At 36.7% G+C, this 27,712-nt stretch overlaps 1 protein-coding gene across 9 annotated transcripts in view; it reads left to right on the forward strand.

Moving 5' to 3' along the window:
* Positions 1-27,712, forward strand: part of MAGI2 (membrane associated guanylate kinase, WW and PDZ domain containing 2) — a 1,265,804-nt gene that overhangs the window by 786,053 nt on the left and 452,039 nt on the right. For all 9 annotated transcript variants that reach the window (XM_087861146.1, XM_087861140.1, XM_087861142.1 and 6 more), the window contains one exon: positions 26,530-26,745. In XM_087861146.1, the coding sequence (XP_087717272.1) occupies positions 26,530-26,745 (216 nt within the window). The remainder of the gene's footprint in view (positions 1-26,529; positions 26,746-27,712) is intronic.

The following is a 27,712-nucleotide window of genomic DNA, read 5'->3' on the forward strand; positions in this document are numbered from 1 at the left end:
ATTTTTTTTAGGGAAGATATTATCATCATGAGTGATGCTGAAGAAATATTTGAAGGACCTGAAACCATAAAACTCTTAGAAGAAAACATAGGGAGAAGCTCTTTGACATTAGCCTTGATTTCTTTATTTGATTTTTTGACATTGATGATGATTATTTGGATATGACATGCAAAGTACAAGCAACAAAAGCAAAAATAAACAAGTGAGACATAGCAAACTAAAAGCCTTATGCACAACAAGGGAAACCATTAACAAGAGCAACCTACTGAATGGGAGAAAATATCTGTAAATCAAATTCTAATTAAGTATATCCAAAATATGTAAGGAATTCATACAGCTCAATAGAAAAATAACAGCAACAACAATTAAAAAATGGGCAAAGGACCTGAATAGACATTTTTTCAAAGATCTACAAATAGTCAGTGATTTCATGAAAAGGTGCTCAGTGTCACTAATCACCAGGGAAATGCAAATCAAAATCACAATGAGATATCACTGAACCCCTGTTAGAAAAACTTATCAAAAGGACAAGGGATAATAAGTGCTGTCAAGGATGTGGAGAAAACGGAATACTTTTGCAGTGTTGATGGGAATGTAAACTGGTGCAGCCACTATGGGAAACAGTATGGAGTTTCCCTCAAAAAAAAATTAAAAGTAAAACTGTCATATGATCTAGCAATTCTTCCACTGGGTATTTATCCAAAGGAAATAAGGTCACTATCTTGAAGAGGCATTTGCACTTCCATGTTCATTGTAGCATTATTTACAATAGGCAAGACATGGAAACAGCCTGAGTGACCATCAAAGGATGAATGGATAAAATGTAATATAGATAGATAGATAGATAGATAGATAGATAGATAGATAGATAGAGATAGATACCTATCTATCTCTATCTATATATATGTAGAAAATTATTCAGCTTTAAAAAAGAAGGAAATCCTGCCATGTTTTACAATACAGATCTGTTCTGAGGGCATTATACTAAGTGAAATAAGTCAGACACAGAAAGACAAATACTATATGATCTCACAGGTGAATTTAAAAAACAAAAAACTAATAGAAATAAGGAGTAGATTGGTTGTTGCCAGGGGCAGAGAATTTGGAGAAGTTAATGAAGATGGTCAAAAGTTATAAATTTTTAGTTATAAAATGAGTAAGTTCTAGAGATCTAATATACAATATAGAGTATGGTTACTATAGTTAGCAGTACTGTATTATGTACTTGAAAGTTGCTAAGAGAGTAGATCTTGAAAATACACACACACACATTAATGCTGGGGGAAAAAGAAATACTTGAATTGGAAATAAAAACTCAATACTTTCCTTTCTTACTACCATGAGTTTTGATCACAAATGAACCAGATGATATCTACACGCAGCTTTGGCCCACTTAGCTGACATAGTACCCGTATTTATTTATTTATATTATATTATATTTTATTTATTTATTTGTCAGGGCATGAGTAGCAAGAGAGGGGGAGGGAAAAGCAGACTCCCCTCTGAGCAAGGAGTCTGATGTGGGACTCAATCCAGGGACCCCGGGATCATGACCTGAGCTGAAGGCAGATGCTTAACCAACTGAGCCACCCAGGCATCTCAACCTGTATTTATTTTTAAATTAATGTTTGTCTCTTTCCATGTTCTCTCTGGTGGGCCTTATATGGAAATTCAGAAATATGTTAAGACCAAAAAAGCTCTTAAATTCCATTTATTTCATGCCAACTTTATAACATCAAATAATTGCAGATTCATTGTAATTAGTAATATATTTAACAGACTCATGTTAAGGATTTACCATGTATACCATGATCTTGTAGAAGATATTCAGATAAATAAGAGTATAACTCCCATAATCAATTATATCAATATATTTAAGTAGGCTAATTTAGTCACCTACCAATAAACTATTTTTTTTTAAAAAAAGGAAAATTGTAAGAGTTTTAGTAGAGTTCTAGAAAAGTTCATTGGAGAGAGACCCCTTGGAATTGCCAGGTTGAGAGACTTTATTGAGACAATGACATTTGATCTAAAAGGTTGAAAACCTTTTCTTACATGTGCATGTTCAATTTTACTTTATTTTTTTCAGTTATATTTTAAGTAAGCAATAAATAACAAGTGTGCCTTTCTGATTGCCCTGAAATCAGCTCTGAGCTGGGTGAATAATTATTAAGAGGAAAAAAAAAATAATGCTCTTTTCCATAGAGAGCTATAGTCAATAAACTGTTTTCCCATATCTGTATAGCTATAACTGAGTTTTTAGAAACTATTTCCAAATAGAAATGTCCCTCTGATTTATCTCTAGTTTTCAGAACCCAACATCTGTGCATGGTTTCACAGTAGTGGAGTGAGGGTTTGCTGGCAGGGCGGACAAGCCCTGGGAAACTCTATATGTATTTCATAGCAAGGTCACTTGGCTAGGGGGCTAAAGGCACAAAAGACAAGGGAATGGTTCCACATGGGATGGGGGAGGGGATATCCAAGAAATGCCTTCCCTCTAAAATTGCTTTAGAAGAAAGATGGCCATTGTTTAGCATTCCATCTCACTATGTTATAGGCAGAAAACTGTGCCAAAAGGCAGATGCAAGGATGTGTCAGGTAGCTTCTTTGGGGAACTTCCCATCATGTTGTCCTAGCAAGAACATATAAAATACATATGAAAATGTAACTAATTATGGAAGGAAGGATCGATGTACAAACTGGCAATTCACTACAGAGGGCAAAACATACACAACTGAGGAGAACAGAACCTCACTTTTTGTGTACCTGGGCAAGAGAAAATCCTCTAGATGCCATTTCCTCAGCTGTAAAACAAGGGGCTTGGACTAGAGTCTTCCAGGCCCACAGTTCCTGAGGTGGAGAGCTCCCAGCAGAGGAAGGATGGCATTTCAAGCAAAAAGGAGAAGGGAGTATATTTCTGTGGGGGAAAAGGCTTAAGAAAGGCATGGAAATGGGAATGTGTAAAGTTATTTGGAGCATAATGAGCAAAGCAGTCTGTCCTTAGCCTTGGCTGTAGACACCCCCCATCCCCTGCGGAGCCGTTCTCCAAATAGCTTCCCAGTTACAAATCGAGGGCATTGCCTCTTCTTGCTCTCCTCCCTCCCACACATGTTCCTATTTCAGTCTGCATCTTGGGACAATTACAAGCCTCAAATCCAAACATTCTAGGGTTGTTATCACAACTTCAGGATAGGATAAGCAATAGCCCAAAGTAAATGAAGGAAATCCAGAGCTGAAGCCCATGAAAACAGTCCATGTTGGTGCCAACAAGAGACATCACATGTATCCCAACCTAGTACATCTTCGGTGAATTTTAGTGTCAAGTTTGTTAGCAAAGTGTACCTGGCTCTGAGCAAAGAATCAAAAGACCTACATTTATTATGTCTATCCAGTTCTGCTCCTCACCACAAATCGCCCTCCACTAAGTTGTTCAATCTCACTGGCATTCAGTTTCTTCACATTTCACAGAACAATATTGTCTTCTTTGACTCTTGCAGAGAGTTCTTGTGAGGCATAATTCCACAACTATCTCATCTATGTGGAAACTTTTTGGAAAAATATGAAGTGCTAAGCAATGTAATGTATTATAATGATTGAGGAGCTTTCCAGACATGCTCACATATATTGAATTTATGGTTTATGGTAGTTGCTAGATTTTCTTTTTTAAAACACAGTAATAACTTTACTCGTTTTATTGCAGTACTGTTCCCAAAATGTTTTGCATTATTATATGTTCTTATTATATTGAGGCTTCTGCCCACTCACCAGTGGTTTGTGGTTCACATGGAGATAGAGGTTGTAAAAATATATAATAATGCAATAGAAATATACAGGTAGAGATGAGTGTTTCGATACACATATTTGGGACTGAGTACTGTAAAATGCTAGACCTAAGAGTAGTCATTGACTTGAAATCCATCTGCGAATAATGTTTATTGACTTTCTCAAACGTGGTAATAGTAAGCTTTTTTTCCTTTAACATCCTATAAATAATAATGTGCTGTGCTTTTATCAGCAGGTAGCAACATAAATAGGTAATATTAACTCACTTCCCAAGTGTAAACAGTAAGCTTTCGGAAATTATTTAATTGACATTGCTATAGCTTTTTAAAAATTGTCTTTGGCCATTTTAATGTCATCATACTATTATCACATTTCTCATTGCATCTTTATGGACACAAACTGTCTAGAGCATGGAGGGGATACTCAGAAGCTGTAATGAGATAAAAATCTGTTTTATCTTTGGATTTTTAGTCTGACTTGTTAGAATTGGGGGCAGAATTTTAAAGGAAGTTTTTATTTGGTTTGTGTAAGTTTTCCTTCTACCAGTAGAACATTAACGACAGAGATCTCCTAATCATTTCTTTATCTGAAGGACAGTTATATTTATCTGAACTTACCTTAACTGATTTCCTGCTGAAATCAGTTGCAGCAGGCAACTCAGTTGCATTTCCAAGGTGACTTCAAATATTTTATGTAGTTTGCCGTGAATGTCCCTTTTTTCATTTAGGAGAAAATTTAGGATAATGTCGATAGTAATATGGAAAACTTTTAAATGATTAACGGTGTTGTGATCATTAAAAGCAATGAAATATACTAATGTAGTCGAATTATCTTATAATTGCAAGACTGATGGTTAACAGACAGGTGTGTGCCACATTTTGCTACCTTATAAAGCCTGAGTTGTCACTCTCTTATGAAAGGACAAAACTGATTTCTGGAGTGCACTGTGGCATTTGTTACATCTCAAGTCAATTTTACAGTCAACTTCTGAATTTTCCTCCTCTGCCTCTTACAGTTTTTGAAACCATCTTACCCTCCTACGTGCCATGCTAGCCACAACTCTTAAAAGCCAAACACAAACACCCACTGCTATTCATAGAAATTGCCCAGAACTCACAGCTTTTGTGTAGGCAATTTGTACTTGCTCTGCACTTTACTCAATTTTGGACCTTTGGCCCTGTCGCTATGCCTTTGAACTGACTTCTGGCCCTTTGGATGTGTTGCCCGTTTTTACAGCGTCCAGCATTTGAATCTTAGGTCCACCAGTAGCTTTTGGCTTTATGTTCCACCTTGGGTCAGGGCTCCTGGGCTGGATCAATCCTGATGTGCCCCCACCTTCTGTAGTGTTTCAAACACAAATAATCTGTGTCTGTCTCATTGTAGCTGGGATGAATCATAGGCCTGCAGTTTTAAAAATAAGCAGTTATAACATGGCAGTCGTGGATACCCTTCTTGTCACCCAGACCACCATATGGTGCCTTTGTGGTGTCTCATTTTAACCTTTATTTCTTTTTAATTGTTTTTTTCTTTTTTTTTTATTTTAGAGAGAGAGAGAGTGGAGGGAAGGGCAGGGAGAGAAAGAATCTCAAGCAGACTCCCTGTGGAGCCCAGAGCTGGACACAGGGCTGGATCTCATGAGCCCGAGATCCTGACCTGAGCTGAAACCAAGAATCTGACACTCAACCCACTGAGCCAGCCGGGAGCCCCTAACCTTTACAGTTTCATGGTTGCTTTTATTGTCATGCTGGCCTACATGATTTTATGTAATGCATTTATTTAAAAGGAAAATGTTGGGGCACGTGGTTGGCTTAATCGGTTAAGCGTCGGACTCTTGGTTTCAGCTCAGGTCATGATCTCACACGTGGAGGGATCCAGGCCCCTGTCAAACTCCATGCTCAGTGGGGAGTCTACTTGAGAGTCTTTCCCTCTGCCCTTCCCCCTACCCACACATGTTCTCTCTCAAATAAGTCTTTAAAAAATAAAAAAAAAGTAAAACTTGAAAGGAAAATGTTAATCTAAAACTCGGTGGTTATATTCTTTATACTTTTTAGGTTTTTCTTCAACACAAATTGCCAACTCAAATTGCTCAAAGCAAATTAGCCTTTTATATCATTGACAGTGCAAACTGTTGAATCTCCAAAAGCCATTTCTGCTTGGCTTCGGAATGCATTTTAAACTTTCATATAATTCACTTTAAGCACAATAGTTAGATGGGAAGTAACCTTCTTAACGTGTCATGAAAGTCGGGGAGGTTCTTGCCGGGACAGTCTCCTCAGAACTGTCTCCTTTAGAGACTGACATGCAGTAGGAGTATTATTTATGTATGTGGTTCTTAGATTATCCATGCTGGGTATATAATTCAGATGCAAAGTAGGTGTAAAGAGGAACATTTTCACTAAGTAAGCAAGCAATAGGATCCCATAAAATAATGCGAAAGCAGGACATCTGGCTTGACAACAGATTTTGTGGAAGAGACTCAGAAGTTTTCGTGGTTTATAAGCTTATGTAATGTGACTACTTAAAAAAAAAGATAAACTCAGTATGCATTAGTCTAGAGAAATTATAGAGTGTGTTTTCAGTTAACCAGTTTGGCCATTTAAATAACCTACTAAAGTAATTAAGAAGGTAACTTCCTAGAGAACATTCCAAAGTGGATACAAAATACATTCATTCAGCTAAGTAAATGATAAAAATTATATATTATACAAGGAAACATTGTTCAGATATAGTGAGAAAGTGAATATGGAGTCAGATGAACTTCAGTCATAATGTCAGGACTGGTGAGCTCCCCATACTATGACTGGTATTTGAGCTCCTACCAACTCTTTACATTCATTTTCTAATAATCATTTAATTTACTTATTCCCCTATCTCAATCCATAATGAGTTAAGATAGCTTACAAAGATCTATACAATTAAAAAAAATCAATTTTGAAAAAAAAAATAATATAAACAGATACCCTAAATGCATACTTAGAAGTCTGTATAATTGCAGTATGTAATTTAGATAATCCTAGAATTAAATCATCAACTTCTCTCTAAGGGAACTAGACATTAAGAAAGGATGATTAGTTATAGGATCCACAGTGGACATGAGTGAAAGCAAACTGGTAGCTCAGGAGATACTAAAGGCTAGCAGTTTTCTCTCGTGAGTGCAGGGAGTGGACATAAAATAGTATCGTGGACAACATCAGCATCGAGTGTCACAAAGCTGTTACTTCATATTTTCCTCAATGCAGTCCGGTAGAATTGTACAAAAGTGCAGCTGGGTAAAAGCTCTTATCTAGAGGATCAATATCATGAAATCCAGGTATTAACAGTTTTCTATGGTTTTGCCTTATTCCAGGAGTATATTTTAGAGTATCTAGAAGAATATATGCACTGTGTATCTTTCCAGTAATCCTTTACAAATACGGTTTTTCTTGTCTGAGCTTTTGAAATGTATTGAACAACCCTAAGTCCAAGATCATCCTTTCTGACGTTTGCCTGATAGTACTGGTGCCCTATTGTCAGTCAAGTGGAGCATTAAATGCTGTATCAGTGGAGTGGAAGATAGGATTGATTCTCTTACAAAAACGGAGGTGCCAAAAGACAGGTGCCTGAACAAAAGGTCAGCTACTTTCTGTTCTGAGGGATGTCAAGAATGAACCTCCAGAGAAAGCAATAGCAAGATTCCCATCAGAAAAATGATTTTCAGTTCATGGTAACAAATGCACGAACGGGCCCTTAGTAAAGGATTTCATGTCCAAATTGGCATCATTGTGTGTGGATTTCTTATGCCTGCTTTCATAGGCCATATGACATTTATAGGAAGGTTTACATTTGGTAAAATTCTAGGTAGTCTTTTTCATTTTACATGTCATCTCCATAACAAGATGTCAGCACCTTTCAGTCAAGATCAGCAGGAACATACCTGTAGTTGAACAAAGGTGGGTTTATTGACTCACTGCAATGAGGGAAAGCCTCACACCACAGTGAACTGTGTGACATCTCAGTAGGAAGCCTTAGAATTTGGTCTTGCAGGAGATGATTTTGAGGAGGACTCAAGGAAGTGAGAGTTCTTGATAGATTGAATGCTGTGAGGGGCAGGGATGATTTTTCTGACTGGGTATCTAAGTAATTCTTAACCTAGAAGGTGAAAGGATGAAGCAAGGCTCATGGTGCAATGGGAAATATATAACGTGGGGGGGGGGGGGAGTCTAGATTTTCTCTATCATCAGTCAGAGTGGCCTTCTCTGAAATTGGTGTGCTAAGAAATTGTTGATGTTTGGGAGGAGAACACCGAGGTCTGGCTGTGAGTTTTGGGCCAGCTCCTACCAACAAGACCTAACTGATTGTCCCAGGAATAGTTTTCATCTGTCACCTTTTCTGTCTCTCACGGTCCAGGAATTGCTGTTTACCAATAGACCCTGTCAAACTGGGCCTCTAAAAGGGGAAGCCTGCTTTTGTAGTACAAGATGCTAATAAAAAGGACTTTAAAGTTATTAGCAATTGTGTATAGAAAAAAAGAAGGGAAACCTTTTTCTTGAATTAGTTGATGCTTAAAAAAAATCCATGAATAGTAAGAGGGCACATAAATTTTGTAAACCATCATACTCTTCTTGGCAATCTCATCTTACAAATTGGACTAAAAGTGAATTATTTCTTCCTAGCCCAAGATAGTCATTTAGGTTTTATGTAATAGCTGGATAATATCTAAATCAGAGAAGAAAGTAATAGTCCCATTTTCGTTACTGATAAAACAGTATCTTCAGCACCATGTTCAATTCTGTTCAACACTATATTTTAAGAATAAAATATGACAGCAATTTTGAAATAGCTCAAGCTCCATCAGGCAGAAGAACATTTAGACTTACTCTGTTCCAAAAGCCAAAATCAGTATCATTAGTTTTATGTAATAGGGAACAAAGATTTCTGTTCAGCAATAGGAAGAAGTGTCTTATAATTAAGAGCTACCCAGAAATGGGATGGGTTGCTTAATTATATAGTGAAATGTCCAATATTGAAAATGTTAAAAACAGAGGCTGAATGAACAGTGGAAAAGCAGATATAACTGGAATGAGAGTTTGGACTACATGGTTGCCCAAGACTCTCTCTGACTCTGAAGGCAACAGCAATGAGCACGAGAATGGAGTTAGAAAGTCAGTAGGTTACTATGATCTAGGGCAAGTTAAAGGCTATCACATTAACCAGAGTTCTGTAAAGAACCTAATCCTGGAGGTGAGAAAAAAGAAAGCCCCAAAGGTTGAGGCAGTCTTGGTTTGCTAGTTCCCAAAATCCGGCCATTGAGAGGCATTCCCTACTAAGCATATAATTAAGGGAGCATGACCACTGGGCAGAAACTCTTTTCCCCACCTTTTAATACTTCAGGTGTAGGCAATAAAAATAGCATTTATCAGTTACTTAGCCATGACCATTGCACGATGTGGAATGCTAGGCAAATAAAATGTGCAACATCTCATTTAATATCACTACTCTATATGGAGGGTACTATTTTTATCTCTTTGCGTTTTATAAATGTTATAACATGCTCAGGGCTGCACTGCTACTATGTGGCAGAGCCTAGATTTTAACCCATGTTTGAGTCCATGGGTCATCCTTTTCATTCTAGGTTTTGCTGCTTCTGGGTAGAAGGAAAGATGAGGCTCTAACAACTCATATAATAAAAAGATCATTCTTTTCTATAAAGAGAAAGGGTGTAGGGGCCACAGCTGTTGGCAGTATGTTAATCAGTGAAATCAAATGTTTAATTTTCCAAGCCTAAAGAAAGGCCAAGATCAAATTAAGCCATAATTGAGAATCTTTAGCATTAATAGAAAAGATAATTATACTTGCAGTCTTATATATATATATCTTTAAGTTTTTCTTTAATCTGGAGCATTATGTTTCGGTGTTACCTGGTGAACTGTGTGGGAGTGGTTCTTATATGTTCAATTATTTTAAAACCCAATGATCTCAAGACAAATATTGTATTGGAAGTAGTAACAGTAGTAGTAGTCATAGTAGTAAAAGTAATGGAGTAGTAGTAGCAGAAGTAGTAACAGAAATGAGTAGCAAAATCCCTGAAGTATTTATGTGCCAAAAAACTTGGTCATGTTCATTTTATTAAATAATCAGAGTAGTTTTGTCAGGTTGGTCTCACCATTTTCTTAAACAAACAAATGTTGAAATATGCGCTCAGAGAATTTAGGGAACTTGTCCAGCTGACATAGCTAGCTGGCTTGAGAGCTCTCATGAAAACTTTGGGTACCCAAACATACGAACTTTTTATTTGGATAATTTGAAAAGGGCAATAAAAGGTATATTGGGGAAAATGTGCAATACAGTATTAAATATTTTGTTGTTTATTTTTAGAACAGAAGCCTCAGATCCTAGGGAGCAGCTGAACTTCAAGCTAAATGATCTATTAGTACCATAAAGTTAATATGTTTTAGATTTTCCTTTGGGAGATAGTAACTGTAAACATTCATACAAATAAAATAATCCACATTTTAGTATTTCCCAGTTAATCAGTCTCATGTTGACTAAATTTAATGAAATGTATTAAATAGCAATATGTTCTACACAAAGCCATTTTAAAAATTGGTCTGAGTATTTAATTTGGTGGCTGCCACAAGTTTAGCAGAGTGGGCAAAATACCCTTACCATGTATTCAGCCATCAATGTCATTAAATAGTGGTTTAGCAATTTACTGCTGGTTAATGATCCAGGGCATCATGATAGCTCTTCAGGTCTCCCAGGTAAACTCAATCTGTTTAAATTAGTGTTGCATGAGAACAGGATTATTTAGCATGACTTAATTTAACGTAGGATAATGAAGACCTATAATTTCAAGTTCCATCATTCAACTGATAAAACCTAGATTGGAGTCAGAAGGAATGTTTGGTTGGATCCTTGCCCTCTAGGAGTTTCAAGTCTAATGGGGATGCTTAGACAATAGGTAAGCAGGCAGTTGTAGAAGTTGCAACATAAGTAATACAAACAGCTCAGGATACTAGATTCTGAAATCAACATACAGAAACAGTATTCAGGTCTTTATTTTTGTCAACATATGTTTATTGTGTACATTTTGTGTTCAGTGAGCAGCTGTACAATGTGTCCTCTAGACACACCGTACTCCTAAAACTTTATTGTGCATCTGAATTACCTGAAGATCTTGTTGAAATGCAGATTTTGATTCAGTGTGTCTGGATTGGGGATGAAAGTTTGCTCTTCTAACAAAGGAGGTAATGTGTTGCTGCTGATTTGCAGACACACTTTGAATGGCAAGAGTATTAAATTGTTTTCATAAAATCTTTTTTTATCGTTTCTCATTAAAACCAGTGATATCTTACTCAAACGTAAACAAGGATATTTGGAGAGAGTGTAGTTAGATATAAATGTATCTCTACCTTACAAATAAAGAAACTGTCAAGTAACAAACATTCTTGCCAGTTGCGCAGAAACTTTTGGCTCTTCCCATCTAAAAAGACCATTTGTAAAGCTAGAAGGAGGTGGGATATCTCCTTTCAGTCAATGTCTTGACTCCTGTCTAAAACTACCCACCTTAGGGCGTGAGTTCCTGACATAGAAACGTGTCTTTTAGAAATTACACTGAAACCACCAATTCATTTTGTAGCACTTGCTGAACACCTGTCTGTCGATAATAACTTTTAGTCACTACCAGTTTAGGCCAAATTGGAGCCAATGACCTTTGGGTGAAAGTTTCATATTCTATTTCCAGTCCCTGGAGCCATCATAGACTCCTGTCGGAAGACTTGTAATTCATGAATTTCAGCATGCTGCCTCCAGTCCAAAGCACAGCAATTGTTTCTTGAAACTGATAGTCACACGTAGACTGTTGGTTGCTCGTGACATGAATGTGAGAGAGTGATAGAAAAATTTGGTTTGGGTTACTCTTCTTTTTCTAAGCGATGCTTTAATAGGTTAATACAAAACTCAGAACTTACATGGGCAGTTATCTACTGTAGTTAGTGACAATGGATTCCTAGTATTTCTAAATAAAGATTCATCAACACTTGTCTTTTAAAATGGAACTTTCAAACATGAATTTAGCTTTCTTTTCTGAGCATGAAAAGGTTATTGGGGAAGATTACTGGAGATCTGTGTGTGAATCACTGAAGAAGAAAAATTTTCAGTGTTGTCATCTTGTTACCACTGTACCAGGGACGTGGCGTAATGAGGAATAAATGGTAGGCTGGGCCTGTGGTATTGTTTTCACTTAGTATTCATTCCTATGAGGTAGTCATCTAAATTAATAAGGATTTGCCCTTTTATATGGAGGAGAGAGCCTGATCCAAATGGCCTCATAAAAAGGAAATTGCTGAATGAAGTCATTACTCTAATTAGCGTTAATGCCCCCAGTGTTAACAGTATACCTTTTTTAAAAATGACGTTCAATACCTTCCAACCTACCACACTGAGTAGTGGTTGTAGCCTGAGTGCCAGATTTAATTGTCCTTTCAATATCAATTTAGACAGATCTAATAGGGTCGTGTTATTAGATAAATGCCTCTGGTAATAGAAAAAAATGTCGTTATGGAGCTGGATTGAATAGCAATGAACAGTAAACTATCAATGCTTATCCATTCATGAGGCCTACCTACCTATTTATCCAGAGTTCCTTTTCTTATCTACATTCATATAAATAATATCATTCTTTAGCTGATGGAAAATCTTGAATAAAGCTTCCTATCTCTTCTTAGAGTATTTGGTTCTGTAATTAGGTCAAATCCCATCCATTGACCTCCAATATACTGATCAGATTCTCTTCTGTTGAACATTTGATTAAATTCTGCAATTAAGCTTATCAGTTTGGGTGTGTGAAATCATTTTATTTCTCCTATTAGTATTTCAGTTTTAATAATATCTGATGTGTATGTCATACACACATACACACACACACACACACACACACACACTCACTCTTCTTCCTATCTTCCAACCATCTCCCATCTCTCTTATTGCCCTTCAAATCTATTTTCACATAGTGGCAAAAATGAATAACCTTTGGGGTGCCTGGGTGGCTCAGTCAGTTAAGCATCTGCCTTCAGCTCGGGTCATAATCCCGGGCTCCTGGGATTGAGTTCCGCATCGGGCTCCCTGCTCAGCAGGGCATCTGCTTCTCCCTGTCCCTCTGCCCCTCTCTCTGCTTAGACACTCTCTCTCATGAATAAATAAAATCTTTAAAAAAAATGAATAACTTTAAAACCATTTAAATAGAATCATGATTCCCCTTTGTAAAACCCTTCCCAGATCCCTTGACTTAGCTGACAAGGCCCTGTATGATTTGCTTCCTGCTTGTGTTTCTAGTGGAATCCTGCGCCTTTCCTCCTCACCCATTATATTTCAGTGATGTTAAGTCAGTGGTAACTCATCACTTCCTGCATATGTCAAGTCCTTCTGTCCTAGTGACCTGCTGTTTTTTGGCCTATAACTCTGCTCTCCTGGCTTTCCATGCAATAAGTACATTTTCATTCTTCTGGTCACAATTTAAACAGTACTTCCTCAGATAGACCTTTGTTACCCTGCTTAAAGTAGGTTTCTCTAGGACTATTTCTTACAGACTTCTGTCTTGTCCTTTTTTATTTGGTTAATTTTAATGTCTTTTCACCTCTGGACACTTTAGTTCCCTGAAGACAAGAACTTTATCTGTATTGGTTTTTTTTTTTTGCTGGGCACATATGAAATTCTCCATTAATGAGTCAAAATCTGTGCCTGGAAGATTGTCAGTATTTGACTGTTACATGGACCGTGGGATGGCAATCCACATCCTGTGAGCCAGATCCACTCTAACACCTATTTTTGTATAGCCCACAAAGTAAGAATGGCTTATATTTTAAATAGCATAAAAAATCAAAAGGAGCATAGTATTTTGTGTCACATGAAAATCATAAAATTCAAATTTTAGTATCCATAAATATTGTTTTATTGGAGCCCAGACACACCCATTCATTTATGTGCTGTGACTGCTTATACACCACAACAGCAAAAGTGAGTATGGTAGAGACCATATGCCCTGAAAACCCTAAAATATTTACTCTCTGACTCTCTACAGGAAAGAGTTTGCTGATCTCTCACAGAGACAGGTTTATGTTAGAATTTTTTTGTAAAAGTTTCATTTTTTTAAAGTAATCTCTACACTCAACACGGGGCTCAAATTCACCACCCTGAGATCAAGAGTTGCGTGCTCTACTGACTGAGCCAGCCAGGCACCCCAGAGTTTTAGCACCAAAAAACACCTATGTTGTCCTGAAGCTTTCTATAAAGATTATTTGGAAGAAAGAATGAGGAGAGATCCTAAAATAGGCTACTTGAATCCTTCTTCTGAGGCTTGACTTTCAAAATAACTCCCATTTGATTGTCTGTCTCCCGTTGAGGTAGAAGCAGTAGTTTTTGAGGAAAAGCGGTGGTTCTCAGATATCAATGTGCATCAGAATGAGCTGGAGTGACCCAAGCCCAGAGATTCTGATTAGGAGGTAGGGGAGTGGGGCCTGAGAATTTGCATGACCTGCAAGATCCCAAATCAAGAAAGAACAACCAGGGTTGCATCCTTCCTTACAGAATGTGGGTGTTCTGTCAGCGTAAGAATTCATTTACTCAGTATTGACTAGGTGTCAGTTTTATTCTAGATGCTGGGAAAACAAAGCTAAATGATAAATCGCTTCTTTTAAGAAGCCAAAATTTAGTGCTATGCAGACATTAAATAAATAATTACCATAAACACAACAACTATAACAGGAGGTATAAACAAACTCTGATAGGGCCACCAATCAGTTCCTGAGTATCCGTAAAGACTTTTAAAAAGGAAAATGAAGACTTAGAGAATTCTGTAATGTTTTCAGAAAGAAGTCTATATTTCACTTTAGTTATGCCATTCACAGCATCTCTTAAAAAAATCCTGAGTACTGGGAACAAATTTAGAAGTTCCGTCCAATATTTCTTTCAAAGAGAAGGAAGGGGAGGTCATTACAAAAAGGCTTACCATCCTTCAAGCAGGTGGCCAGTATTTGTTTTTACCCAAACATTATTCTGCTTTTTTGTTTTCCTCCTCTAAAACCTAACCAAGTCTCATTGTTGTCCCTATGTTCATCACCTCCCACTAGCCAATTACCATCATTGAACCCCTGCAATAAATCCCTTGTTGACTTCAAGACTTTCCCTCTTGCTGGTTCTAGTCCATTCTACCAACTGTAGCCAGCCAATCCATTTTAAAAACAAATTCGAATGTCTTTTTGCAATGGCTTCCCTTTACTTTTTGAAAATTAATCCAAATCTTTAACAAAGCTTTTTGAGCTCTAACCTCAGGGCTCCCCCTGTTGTTTGCTCCAGCCACACTCTTCTCCTTTTAGTTCTCCTTTTAGTTCTTCTAAGAACTGTTCTTCCTTTTTTTGGAGTCAAGGCTTTTGCAGGTTTATTTCTTCAGGCTGGAATGCTCTTCTTGCTTGCACCCCTTGAGACTTTGTCTGATTCTACTCACCTTTCTAATCTCACCATAGACATCAAGGCCATGGCGAAGCTGTCCTCTTACTGACTCCAGCCCCAGCCCCGCTGTCAGAAGGAAGGAACAACCTGTCCACCCTGGTAATCGGTCTAGAAACAGAGGCCGTATTGTTGTGGTACCAATGCGGGGGGAGAAGATCAGTCATCATATTAAACCTGCCAACAACTCAGTCTTTAATGCTTTTAAATCATCAAAGAACAAACTTTAGATTTCAAACCACATAGCTTTTAAGTTTGTGAAATATTAGAAGTATTTTACAACGTAGATTATGTCTTGTGTTAAAGTGGGAAAGCAGGGACTTATCTGGCTGGCTAAGTTAGCAGAAAATTTGCAATTAATTTTTATAAACAGTTTGGTTTATTTGGGGAGAAAATATACACGTTAGTCACCTTCTATATTGTTGAGCCATTTGACCTTCAGAGAAGTCCTTGGGACAAGTTTTGGGAATAATGGAGAAATTTTATTTCTTATTGTTAGGAAAGCCACATGTAATTCCTAAAGATCTGTATTGATCCAAAAATATTTTGGCCCAGATGGAGGAGAGGACTGCGTGTTCAATCATAATTCCATTTTTTTTCTTAACTATCCTAATTTGAACTCCTCTCAGAGTTCTTAAAAATACCACTACAAGGGGGCACCTGGGAGGCTCCCTGCTCAGCGAGGCGTCTGCTTCTCCCTCTTCCTCTGCCTCTCCCTTTGCTCATGCTCTCTCTGTCAAATACATAAAAATCTTAAACAAACATATATTTTTGGTACTTTTATGATTTACGACAAGTGAGAAGGATGATGTGACAGGCAAAATTATAATGTAAAAGTTTGAGGAGTGGAGGAGGTGTACCCCAAGAAAACACACATCTTTAAAGAATTAATGGTTAGTTTCTGGCATTTGAACTATGAAGTGCCAGTAGTTCTGATAGTTTTCTTTGTGATGAGGTTGATTTTCATAGGTCACGTGTATGTATTGATTCAGAGAAAAGCAATCTTTGTTATTATTGTACAGACAAAGCCTTATGGTTAGATACCAAATCTTATTTTCTTTAGCCTTTTTGGTTGTTTATTGTTCTCCTGGCTTATAAATTGGTTCTATTTATATCAAATTGCACCTGCTAGGTTTAATCATACTCCAACACTTAGGATTTATGTTTGTAAATGTCTCACACAAGATGATCACAGTGAAAATGCTGACTCTAAAAAACATTCAGAGATGTTTGAAGCGTCACATGGACTAAAATAAAAAGTTGAAGTGCTTCATTCATGGCCTTCCACAAAGTAATCACAGTTCACATCCTGTGGGGATATACTTAAGGACCATCTAATTCACCAAGAGGGATGGATGCAAATGAAAGGCTTGAAACAAAAATAGAAATACTCTGCAACCGCAGCCACCTTCCCAAAAGGGAATGGGCAAAGAAATAGAGAGTAAAATGATAGTTCTCCACATTTATGTCAGGAAAGCAGATGAGTCCAGGCTCTCAAGTAATTGAAACTGTTGGCTACATTTTATTGCCATTCTCTGTTTTCACTTCAGGACTTCCTAAAACGATGGTGAGGAAATACAATCTTTTGTCATTAGATGCTTTAAAATTTTTCATTGCAGAACTTTGGAGCTGAGTAGTTCAGAACTGTGACCCAATTCCATCATTTCACAAGTGAGAAAACTAAGGTTTGGAGGAGTTTAATGCCTAATTCAAGTTGTTGTAGGGGGTTAGTGGTAGAACCTCAGTTAGAACCCAGATTCTTTCCTGTATGCAGAGTTCTTTCCACTATGCCAAGCTTGGAAAAATCCAGCACACAAATTCTCCAAGGAGAAGGGAAATTCTTTCAAATTATTTTTCTGACTTTTATTAGCAACTGAGGATTAGAAGTTAGATATTTAGCAAATTTCTTTCATCATTAACCAACAATCAAATTAAAATTAATCGTAATTTCCCTGGGTATTGTACTTGTAAGACAGTGACAAAAGAAAGTCTTACAGGTCTCTTAAAGTATCACAGTTAATAGCACCATTGAGAGAAAGAAGTTATATGACAAGCCGTAAATGTTGTGTGAAAAAAATAATATTGTCCTTGAAAGGTGAAGTTTCCTTTATCAGTTTTTGAAAAAGTAAATTTAATCAAGATGACTATCTTCAGGCATCCACTGAGCTTTCTACAAATGCCCATTTAAAAATTCATCAAATTTTCATTTCTGCTTTTTTATTTACTGAGCTGTGGAGGGACTGTCTCTTAATCACCAAGCTCACTAGACACTTTAAAAACTTAAACAACTAATTGCAATTAATAACACAATTGAAAATGGTTTTCAGACATGTAAATTTATTACTAACTGGAATCATAGTATGAATTATTTTTTTTCAGTGCCGTTTTGCAAAAATCTTTGCTTTGACACTTAGCATAGGTTCCCCAAAGGCTATCACATTTACCCACTGAGTGCTGTGACTACTCAGGAAAACATTTCTTTTGTGGTTTGATAGCATCTAAGGTGCTTCTGAAAAATATGTTCCACCACTGAAGTGACCAATAGCCCGAATTTCATGATTAACCTTTTAGTATTTAGCTTTAAATACTGTTAAAATGCAATCATTATATGGGATATGTTAAGCCAATTTTAGTCATTGGTATCTTTGTTTAAATTAGTTTATTAGAGTGTAAAACCCAGTCACTTAGCAAGACCCAAAGGAAGTTGGAAATGGGACACATACACTATATAGAGGAAAAAGAAAATTTGAATTGTTATGAGCATGAAGTATGAAATTAGGAGCCTGTTGAAAGAAGAGGCACTTGGTACCAAACACTATGGATACTCAAAATGAGAGTATGAAACTAGAGAGAGCAAGAGAGAGGACAGGAAATATGAATAATTGGTCTGTTTTTACATCACTACCATGCGTCAGCAATTCTTCTCCCTGTGGGTTGTGACTGATTGTAAAGAGGGCTCTTCAGTCTTATATTTGGACATAAGAACAGGGTCCTCATGCAAGTTCATGTTTACATTGTTTATATGAAACATTTGTTGTTTTTTTTTCACCTCTTTTAACCTGTAACTTGATAGTCAAATGTGGATTTTCCAAGTTAAGACAAGATAAAGTGATACAATGGATGATTGAGAAGCAGGGTGGAAGAGCCTGGAAATGCTAGGAAATGTACACCTGTTCGGTGATTAATAATATTTTATATGGGGGCACCCAAGTGGCTCAGTTGGTTAAGTGTCTGCCTTCGGCTCAGGTTATGATCTCAGGGTCCTCGGATCGAGTCCCGCATCAGGTTCCCTGCTCAGCAGGGAGTTTGCTTCTCTCTCTCTCCCTCTGCCCCTCCAAATAAATACATACATACATACATACATACATACATAAATAAATAAAATCTTTTAGAAAATAATATTTTACATGTACTCAGTGCAGCAAAGCAATTATATAAGAGAAATATCATTGACACAATGTCACCTGAAGTTGTTATTGTTTTTTGGTGTTTATTCAGTTTTCCTAGTCATTTAAAACAGAGATTTTCACTTTATTATTTATGAGAAAAACAAGCAGTCAGGTGATAATATGGTAACCTAAAATCTTATTTGATCAAAGGGATCATCTGAGGCTATGATGTCCAGTGTAGTAGCCACTATTCAGATCTGGCTATTGAGCCCTTGAAATGGGGTATGTCCAAAGTAAGATATGCTTTAAAGGTAAACTTTACCCTGGGTTTTGAAGACTTAGTAAGAAAGAAAGTAAAAATATTGCATTCATAACTTTTATATTGCTCATATATTGAAATGATCATATTTTTTATATTGGACAAAGCAAAATATATTGTTATAATAACTTTCATCTTTCTTTTTTTCCTTTTTTAAAAAAAGTGTGGATAATTAGAAGAATTTATTTATTTATTTATTTATTTATTTTTTTTTTTAGAGAATTATCTTTTTTTTTTTTAATTTTATTTATTTGACAGAGACAGAGATAGCCAGCGAGAGAGGGAACACAAGGAGGGGGAGTGGGAGAGAAAGAAGCAGGCTCACAGCGGAGGAGCCTGATGTGGGGCTCGATCCCATAACGCCGGGATCACGCCCTGAGCCGAAGGCAGACGCTTAACCACTGTGCCACCCAGGTGCCCCTAATTAGAAGAATTTAAATTGTATATGTGGCTTATATTTGTGGTTCACATTACATTTTTACTACACAGTGCTGCTCTAAGGGATGTGATATTATTTAAATGCAGTATGCTCGTGTATTGGGCTTGTACCCTTTTTGCTGTTGCTATAATTATAAATATTCAAATGCTTTACTTTGAAAGTAGATGTATATTTGACATTGAGAAATTGTATGTAACTTTCTTCTGTTCTCTTAGGATTTCTTGCCTAATTTCTGTTTGTATATTGTTTGGCACAGAAGGGAGATGTTCCAAACTCTTCCAAATAGTGCCTGAAAGGAAGAGTCAATAAAGAGAAGGGTATGTGATTCCCTTTAAATAAGTGAAACACCTACCCACCCCAGTCTGTGAACAGTTACATTTAGCAAAGATTTGTCTTGTGCCTGTCCACATTGGCTAACATCAGAGTGGCCAGAAGGAACCCACAAAAACTTGCAGACGAGTTTCAGAAAATGTTAGATTAAGTCATCTATATGATTTCTGGAGAGCACTGATAGACAACTGAAGACAGCAACATTCAGAATGTCTGTCATTGGGGATCGTATTGTAAAAACAATAAACATTTAATTTAAAATAAACCTGAAATTCTTAGGTAGAGTTTGTTGCAGAATAATTCAATTTGCCATATGAAAAAAATAGAAACTTTCCCATTGTTTGCACCACTGTGCACATTCTGAAAGTCACATTTAACATTGAATTTCTACAAAATTCAGCAATTTACTATTTGGTGCAGGTATCAGTGACAAAGTATCATTTTGAATGTTATTCCTATCCATGGCACATCTTAGAGTAATGCTTTTTTTCCACACACACAAAAAAATTATCTTTTGAGGTCATAGAGTTTTTGGATCTGGGCCTGAGGCTACTAACTACATATGACATGACAAGGAAATGAGACCTTTTGGGGGAAAGCAAACTTAAGTATCAGAGCTGCTGACAAAAATAACTTCAAAAACCAGTTGACAAAAGCATTCTTACGTGGCACTCTAAGTCTTATTTTTTGATAGGAAGTGCAATTTTAGAAAAGTAGAATACTGTTTCGATCGCATTTGCCAACTTTGTTTTGTATTTACAGAATTTCTAAAAACACGAACTCTGTGCCCATATGATTGTGATTCTTGCCATGATTGACAAGAGTTTTGATACTAACTTTAACTTATTAATATCCCTTGTGTAATATGTTAAACATGTCTTAAAATTTGAATCCTTTCTTGATTTGTTTGTTTCTATTAATAAAAATCTAAATCTCTGATGTGGATAAACATGATTGTTTACTTATGATCTGGCCAGTTTTCTAACATAAATAATTATGAGTAGATCTGGAACTCTGAATCTCTTATTTCTGTTTGATGTCAGAGTCAAATTTTGCAGGTGCCATTAAGGAGGCCAAGTATCAAAATATTTTCTTCATTTATAAAACTATATAACACAAATGCTGCGATTTCCAACCTCGTAAATTTGCCATACTCTGTTTCCAACACAAGGACAGATTCTCAAGCTCTCTGGGGATCCCAGCGATGGGCTTTGTTGTATGCATGCCCCAGAGTGCCTGTAAGCAATCATCTCTCTTCTACTAAACCATTATCTGAAATTGATTCTTTCTGGTTACCAAAATGGGAATAAAAGCACTGAGAATATTGGGGAGAAATGAGGGTCAAGACTTTAATCTATGAGATATGTTGAAGACAAGACTATTATCTTTCTAAAACCCAGCTCCACTTGGGTGCCATATGGAATGAACTATGACCGTTTGATGTAAAATCTACACGTTATTATTATACACCAAAGGACTGAAACAACAGAGTCAGCATCTGAGTATGCTACTTAAAAAGCAAAATGCACTAAATAACAGATCATGTATTTCCATCATGAATTGATCTTCTTTAAAGGGAAAACATGTTGGAAATAAGTAAAAACATTTCAAGGTATTCAGTTTGGAGCATTACATTTCCTCATACCTAAAATTAGTTTTTAGTGTCATTCTTACTTTTTTTCATAATATCAGAACTTAAAGGCATAAAGAATGTGGTATGTCTCAGAAAATACTATTTTCGTGTCTATTTTCCTTCAATAAAGACCAGGGGTACAGAAAAGAGAACAGTTTATAATTCATTGAAATAGTCTCCTATTCTTTTTCCCCTTGGCTTTGCCATTAAAATCAATATGGAAAAAACAAGCAAACAAACAGGTAGGATGGGTCAGAAAAAAGATAAAAATATTATTTTAAAAACTTAGACAAGACTATTTGAAACGTTATTTGGTCTAATAAGGAGAGAAATAATTCCACAGTAGTCTTCAAGTGTACTACATGAAAAATTATTTCGAAAACTATTTTCACCTCTTCTGGATGACTTAGAAATGGGTCTGCATAAAAGTGGGTAATGGATTAGATTTTCCAAGGACTCTCTAGGCAAGTTTAGTTCATAACTATGTAATTTGTTTTAGTCCCTCTTCCTTTACAAGAAATTAGTATGGTGTCCATTGTAGATTGGTGTTTATTAATTTTTTAATTATAAAACCAATTATTGACATTTTATAGAGTGTTCTTTTTATTCAGATTTCTAGAAATCTTTTCCATGTTTATGATGTCAGAAATAGGTGCACCTACCCTGTTTCACTCTTTTATAACTATAACTTTATGGGGGAAAAAATCATTCTTTTAAGTACTTAAAAAGCTGAGGAATAAATCAAGTTCCTCAAATAATTCTCTTTTTCCCCCAGGCACTGATTAAAAATAAGACTGTGTAATGTATAGATTATCCTAATTATAATAGAAATAAGTGAGCAATTTTATATATCATTTGATTTTGTCATGATATTCAACAACAAAGTAAAATTTTATATTAAATTCACATGAAACTGCTAATGAATATGTCGTTTTTTTACAAATACAGATGTATTCAGTGAAAAGTAGACTAGAAAAGCCTATATTCCACCTCATCCCCCCAAACACACATAATACGTGCAGGCATGTGCACATGTACATTTTTGAAAGGGGAGTGGGAAAAAAGCCACCCAAATGTCCCAACTTTTTAAGATTTTTAAGTAATCTCTGTGCTCAGTGTGGGGTGGAATTTACACCGCAAGATCAAGAGTCCCATGCTCTAGCAAATGAGCCAGCCAGTGTCTCCCTCTTTCCCCCACCCCCTCCCATTGGTTGTGGCTTTGAATGAAGTTCTCTCCTGTCAGTTGAGGGCAGATTTCAAATTTCATCCCAGTTTTCTTTTCTTTTCTTTTCTTTTCTTTTTTCTTTTCTTTTCTTTTCTTTTCTTTTCTTTTCTTTTCTTTTTTTCTTCCTTTTTCTTTCCTCTTGAGAGGCAACATAGTATTTTGAAGAGATGAAGTTCTTAAGTCAAACAGATACAGGTTTTCCACTCACTTCATGTGTAATATTGGTAAATAGTTTAATTTTTAGAGCCTCCAGTTTCTTTAACTACAGAGACAGAATGATTTCATACAGTTTTGTGATGAATAAATGTCCAAGGTAGCCCTCATATATTGAGACCTGTTCTGAGCTAGTCATATTGTATGTCCCTTCATTATCATTAATCCTTATAACAGCACTGAGGAGTTAAGAGTTTTTCTAGCCCCCATTTGCTCCAAAAGCGCATCAGTAAAATATCTGTTACAGCGTCCGGCTAAGTAAATGGTGGTGGTGGTAATCATAGTACTAGTCATTGTAGTTGCTGTTTTGACTATAGTCGTCGTACAGCCCCATGTTCCCAGCTTAACTGAAGAAACTTAAGAATGTAAAGAGGCAGCCCGTTTAGGGGACACGGGATTCAAAGACAGTCTGTTTCAGCATGATCTGTGCCATTAAATATTACACCATATTGCTATGGTATTCTGAGATTTTAGGTTTGCTAAATGCTTGTCACCATGCATAGAGGCATTTCATTCTTAATGGGACACTATTTCCAAACTGTAATTAAAAACAGTTTGCTGTTTATTTTCTTCTGAAAACGTGCTGGTATGTTACCTAAAAGGCACATTTTACCCTTAGTATAAGAATTTCTATACACTTACTTCGGAGAATCTTTTCAGTGACTTAGCTACCTGACTACCTGACTAGTTCTTCAACTTAGTTTAGGTATTTCTGGTTGCCTTGTTCTATGCGTTGGGTTTGGTAAACAGCCAATTCTCTGTAAATTATATTTCTCAAGTGTAGTAACCGTATGGGTTATTTCTGTGCCTCTTCTAAATTGCTCTTATTATTGCTAATGAAGATAACCTTAACATTTTAACTAATGATTCATACAGTTGTACATCTGAAATTTAATCTGAAGTCTTATTTTCATAAATCAAATTGTAGAAATAGGATATTAGTATATAATTTATAATCACATTACATGTCAATAGGTGTAATTATTTAGCAATATAAATTCAACAGGATCTGTTGTTACTTCATATTTATTTTTAGCCTAAGCTATGAATTTATTTCTAATTAATAAAATGTTATGTTTCTACTTCAGGAAGATTTAAACTATAAAAGACAAGTTGGCGGGGGGGGGGGGGGAACCACTGCCGAATGATCCATTTTTCTCAATACTGTATATACTTGAAGGTATTAAAATTCTCAGAATACTACTTACAAGTATATTATTTATTCTGACATGTGGGTTAGTTGTTTTACTTTGTTTATTAGAGAAGCAGTTAAATATTGAGATTCCATTGAAAGCATAGCAGTGTACTGAGAATGGTGCAAGCCCTTAGGGATGCTGAAATATAATAGACTTCTAAGAAGTAACTAGCAGTTTTTGTTTGCTCAGAATTCAGCAAGTACATTTAAAGGTCTGATTCATTTGAAATGCTCTAAATTAAATTAGGAAGTAACCTTTAGCAAAATGTGTATCATCTACTTTGCAGACTTCTGTATAAAAGTTTTACATGTATAAGAACCGCTTTCCATGATGATATTTTTTTCCCTTGTATTTCTCTTACAACTGTGAATACCCATGAAAATGAGCAACATCATTAGTGTTACAGCTAGCCTTCAGAATATTCACTTAGTGCCAGCATGAGGTTTACACTGCCATTAAAACCAGTGCAATTTTACAGTTTATGAAGCACTTCCTCAGACATTCTTCATCTTCACAACAACCCAATGAGGAGGCCAAATGTAGTAGGCATTGGTCATTTCTGCTGGCCCAGCACCCCAAGACCCTTCCCTCCTGGGGAGAGAGCCCTGTGATGAGATGGATGGAAGGTAGAGCTCTGCCTCCCTCTCCCAAAATCAAAGGAGAGCAGCCATTCATTCTCCTGCCCTAATTTGGCAGCTCATAGGCTCTTCCATGACTGAGGCTCAGCCAAGACAACCCTGACTGGGAGTTTTCCTGGAAATGAGCTAATCAGAACTCCTGAGGAGAGATTGGGGCTCATTCCAGCCAAAGGAGTGGCAGGCGAGGGCTGTGTCCATGGCAATGGGACCAGCTGGGCTTTCAGAGTCTGGGACTCACAGAGGCAACTTGCATGTTTTGACCAAACTCTTTTGTTTCTGCCCATTTTCCCCAAGATTTTTCAGCCTCTTCTCTCAACTAACCATCTAATTTCTCCGCAGCGTATGCCTATCACATTTAACTTAACTTTGGTAGATTTTGGTTATTGGCAACCCATAGGTAAGAAAAGTATCACTATTCCCAATATACAGATGAAGAGATTGAGCCTCAGTGGGGTTAAGTAACTTCCTTGATTTGTAGTCATGTAGAAAAGTCAAGTCTAGAACCCGGGATTTCTCGTTCAGGGTTTTTTCTTCCAGAGCACACTGTTTTCCCAATTGCCTTCAGCGGCCTCTGTAGATTGTGAGATATGCTTCCTCCTCTGGGCCTCCTTGATTGCAGTGCTTAGTCCTATTTCTTGTTATAATGCTTATCTGCTTGATGTCAAGTGCGCCTATCTTCCACCCTACACTGCTGAGCATCTGGAAGACAAGGATTCTTTTTCTCTCAAACATATATTGGAGTGCCTGGGTGCAGAGTCAGTACTAAATAAAGATTGTAATGAATGAGTAGCAAATGAGTGCATAAATTATTCAATTAAATGAAAACACCAATGTGGGCTTGAAGTTGATGCTAAAAGTATAACACTGATTTTAGAAAATACCACTATGTTCTTTACCAATCAGAATTTTAAACTACGATCAATTCAGCTTAAATATATAAAGATGCTTACTTAGTAAGCATTTATTCCATGCCTACTATGTGTCAGGCAGTTATTACAGAGAGAAATAAGAATTTGTCTCCTCCTTTAAGAAGTCTCACAGACTGATGGGAGAAACAAATATTCCATAGCTCAGATCATGGAGCTGTGATAATCTGAAGAATGATTAGGGCAGCAGGCTCACTGTCAGCAGCCATGGGAACCACTAAACTGGCCTGGAAATACCCCTCTGGGCAGGATGCTGTGCATAACAAGGAAAACAGAGCCCTTTGAAAGCTGGAGAAAAGCACAATATGCTTTGCCTTTCCAAAATGTTGTGAGATATGCTAAAAAAAAATAAAAGTTAAAAAAAAAAAAAAAGCTACATGGGGCACTGGGTGGCTCAGTCAGTTAAGCATCTGACTCTTGGTTTCAATTCAGGTCACGATCTTGGGTTCCCGAGGTCAAATCTTGTCTATCCAGCTCCACACTCAGTAGGACATCTGTTTCTCTCCCTCTTCCCCTCCCCCCTGCTCACGCACCCTCAATCTCTCTCTCTCTCAAATAAATAAATCTTAAAAGAAAAGTTACCTTCACCCTCATTCAGCCATAATTGTTTTTTAAAAAGGTTATAATCAAGGCTTATCAAATTTTGAAACTAATTTTGAAATTGCTTTGTACCATATGAGACTAATACATAAAACTATATTTTGGTTTGGCAAAAGGTGAGAATGAAGAGAAATCTATCTCTTTATTTAAGCATTAAAGCCCCATATAGTAAAAGCAACAAATAAAGATATATATAAAAATGCGAAAGTATACAAAGCTATATATATGTATGCATGTAAAATACACATATATGTAAGAAACAGGATACACATTTGTCCATATAATTTCCATTCTTTACAAATTATGCACACAGTAAGAGAAATATTTAACTCCATAATGTTTTCGTATCATTTGCAGACAATTACTACGGCACGCCAAAGCCTCCAGCAGAACCAGCACCATTATTGTTAAATGTGACAGACCAGATACTTCCGGGAGCCACTCCAAGTGCTGAAGGAAAACGGAAGAGGAATAAATCAGTGAGCAACATGGAGAAAGCAAGTATAGAGCCTCCTGAGGAGGAAGAGGAAGAGAGGCCTGTGGTCAATGGAAATGGAGTAGTAGTAACACCAGGTTAGTCAGTGTGTGTGTGTGTGTGTGTGTGTGTGTGTGTGTGTGTGTGTGTTAAGATTTTATTTATTTATTTATTCGACAGAGATAGAGACAGCCAGCGAGAGAGGGAACACAAGCAGGGGGAGTGGGAGAGGAAGAAGCAGGCTCACAGCAGAGGAGCCTGATGTGGGGCTCGATCCCATAACGCCAGGATCACGCCCTGAGCCGAAGGCAGACGCTTAACAACTGAGCCACCCAGGCACCCCGTGTGTGTGTGTGTGTTTGTGTGTGTGTGTGTGTGTGTGTGTGTGTGTGTGTGTATGATTATAGTTCCCTTCAGAGAGAGATGATTATGATATCAAATGAAAAGGACATAATTCTTATATCCCTTTTATTTTAATTTTGACGTATGAAGTCATTAATTCAAGTTCCTCAATTTTTAGTTTCACTTACACAGTATTAATGGCAATATAATGAATGGTTTCTACATCTTAGAAAATGTTACAAGTCATGAATATGATTGCGTAAAGCTCTGGGGTCTTTGCTGATTAATATTAGGTAATATCTATCCTTAGAAATCTCAGTATACACAGTTCTGTAAAAAGTGGTTGTGTCATGTGATTTAGTTAACAACTGCAGCGAACACAGTCCTCAAAATGCCTGGAGCTACACCATGTCTGTATATTTTTCTCTCCACCCTTACCATCTAACCTGGCAATGTGGAGAAAGCACCTTTCGACATTGACTTGGTAAAGGCACCTACCCTTGAACAAGGAAAAGACTTGTTATCTCTTTGATTTGCAACCTATTATATCACATATATAAAGAATATCAGGCAGATATACAGTGTGTTTGCACAAGGTATTGCTTTGCTGTTTTCTTGTGCTTATTACTAACAGAGTGCCATAATTTTTTATTATAACTATAAAAGATATTTTTCATTATATTTTTCATAATTAAATGTCAAAGCAAAAGTATGGCATTCTTG

Source organism: Ursus americanus, chromosome 3, assembly GCF_024610735.1.
Source record: "Ursus americanus isolate L20-20 chromosome 3, mUrsAme1.1.p, whole genome shotgun sequence".
NCBI classification, from domain to species: Eukaryota; Metazoa; Chordata; class Mammalia; order Carnivora; family Ursidae; genus Ursus; species Ursus americanus.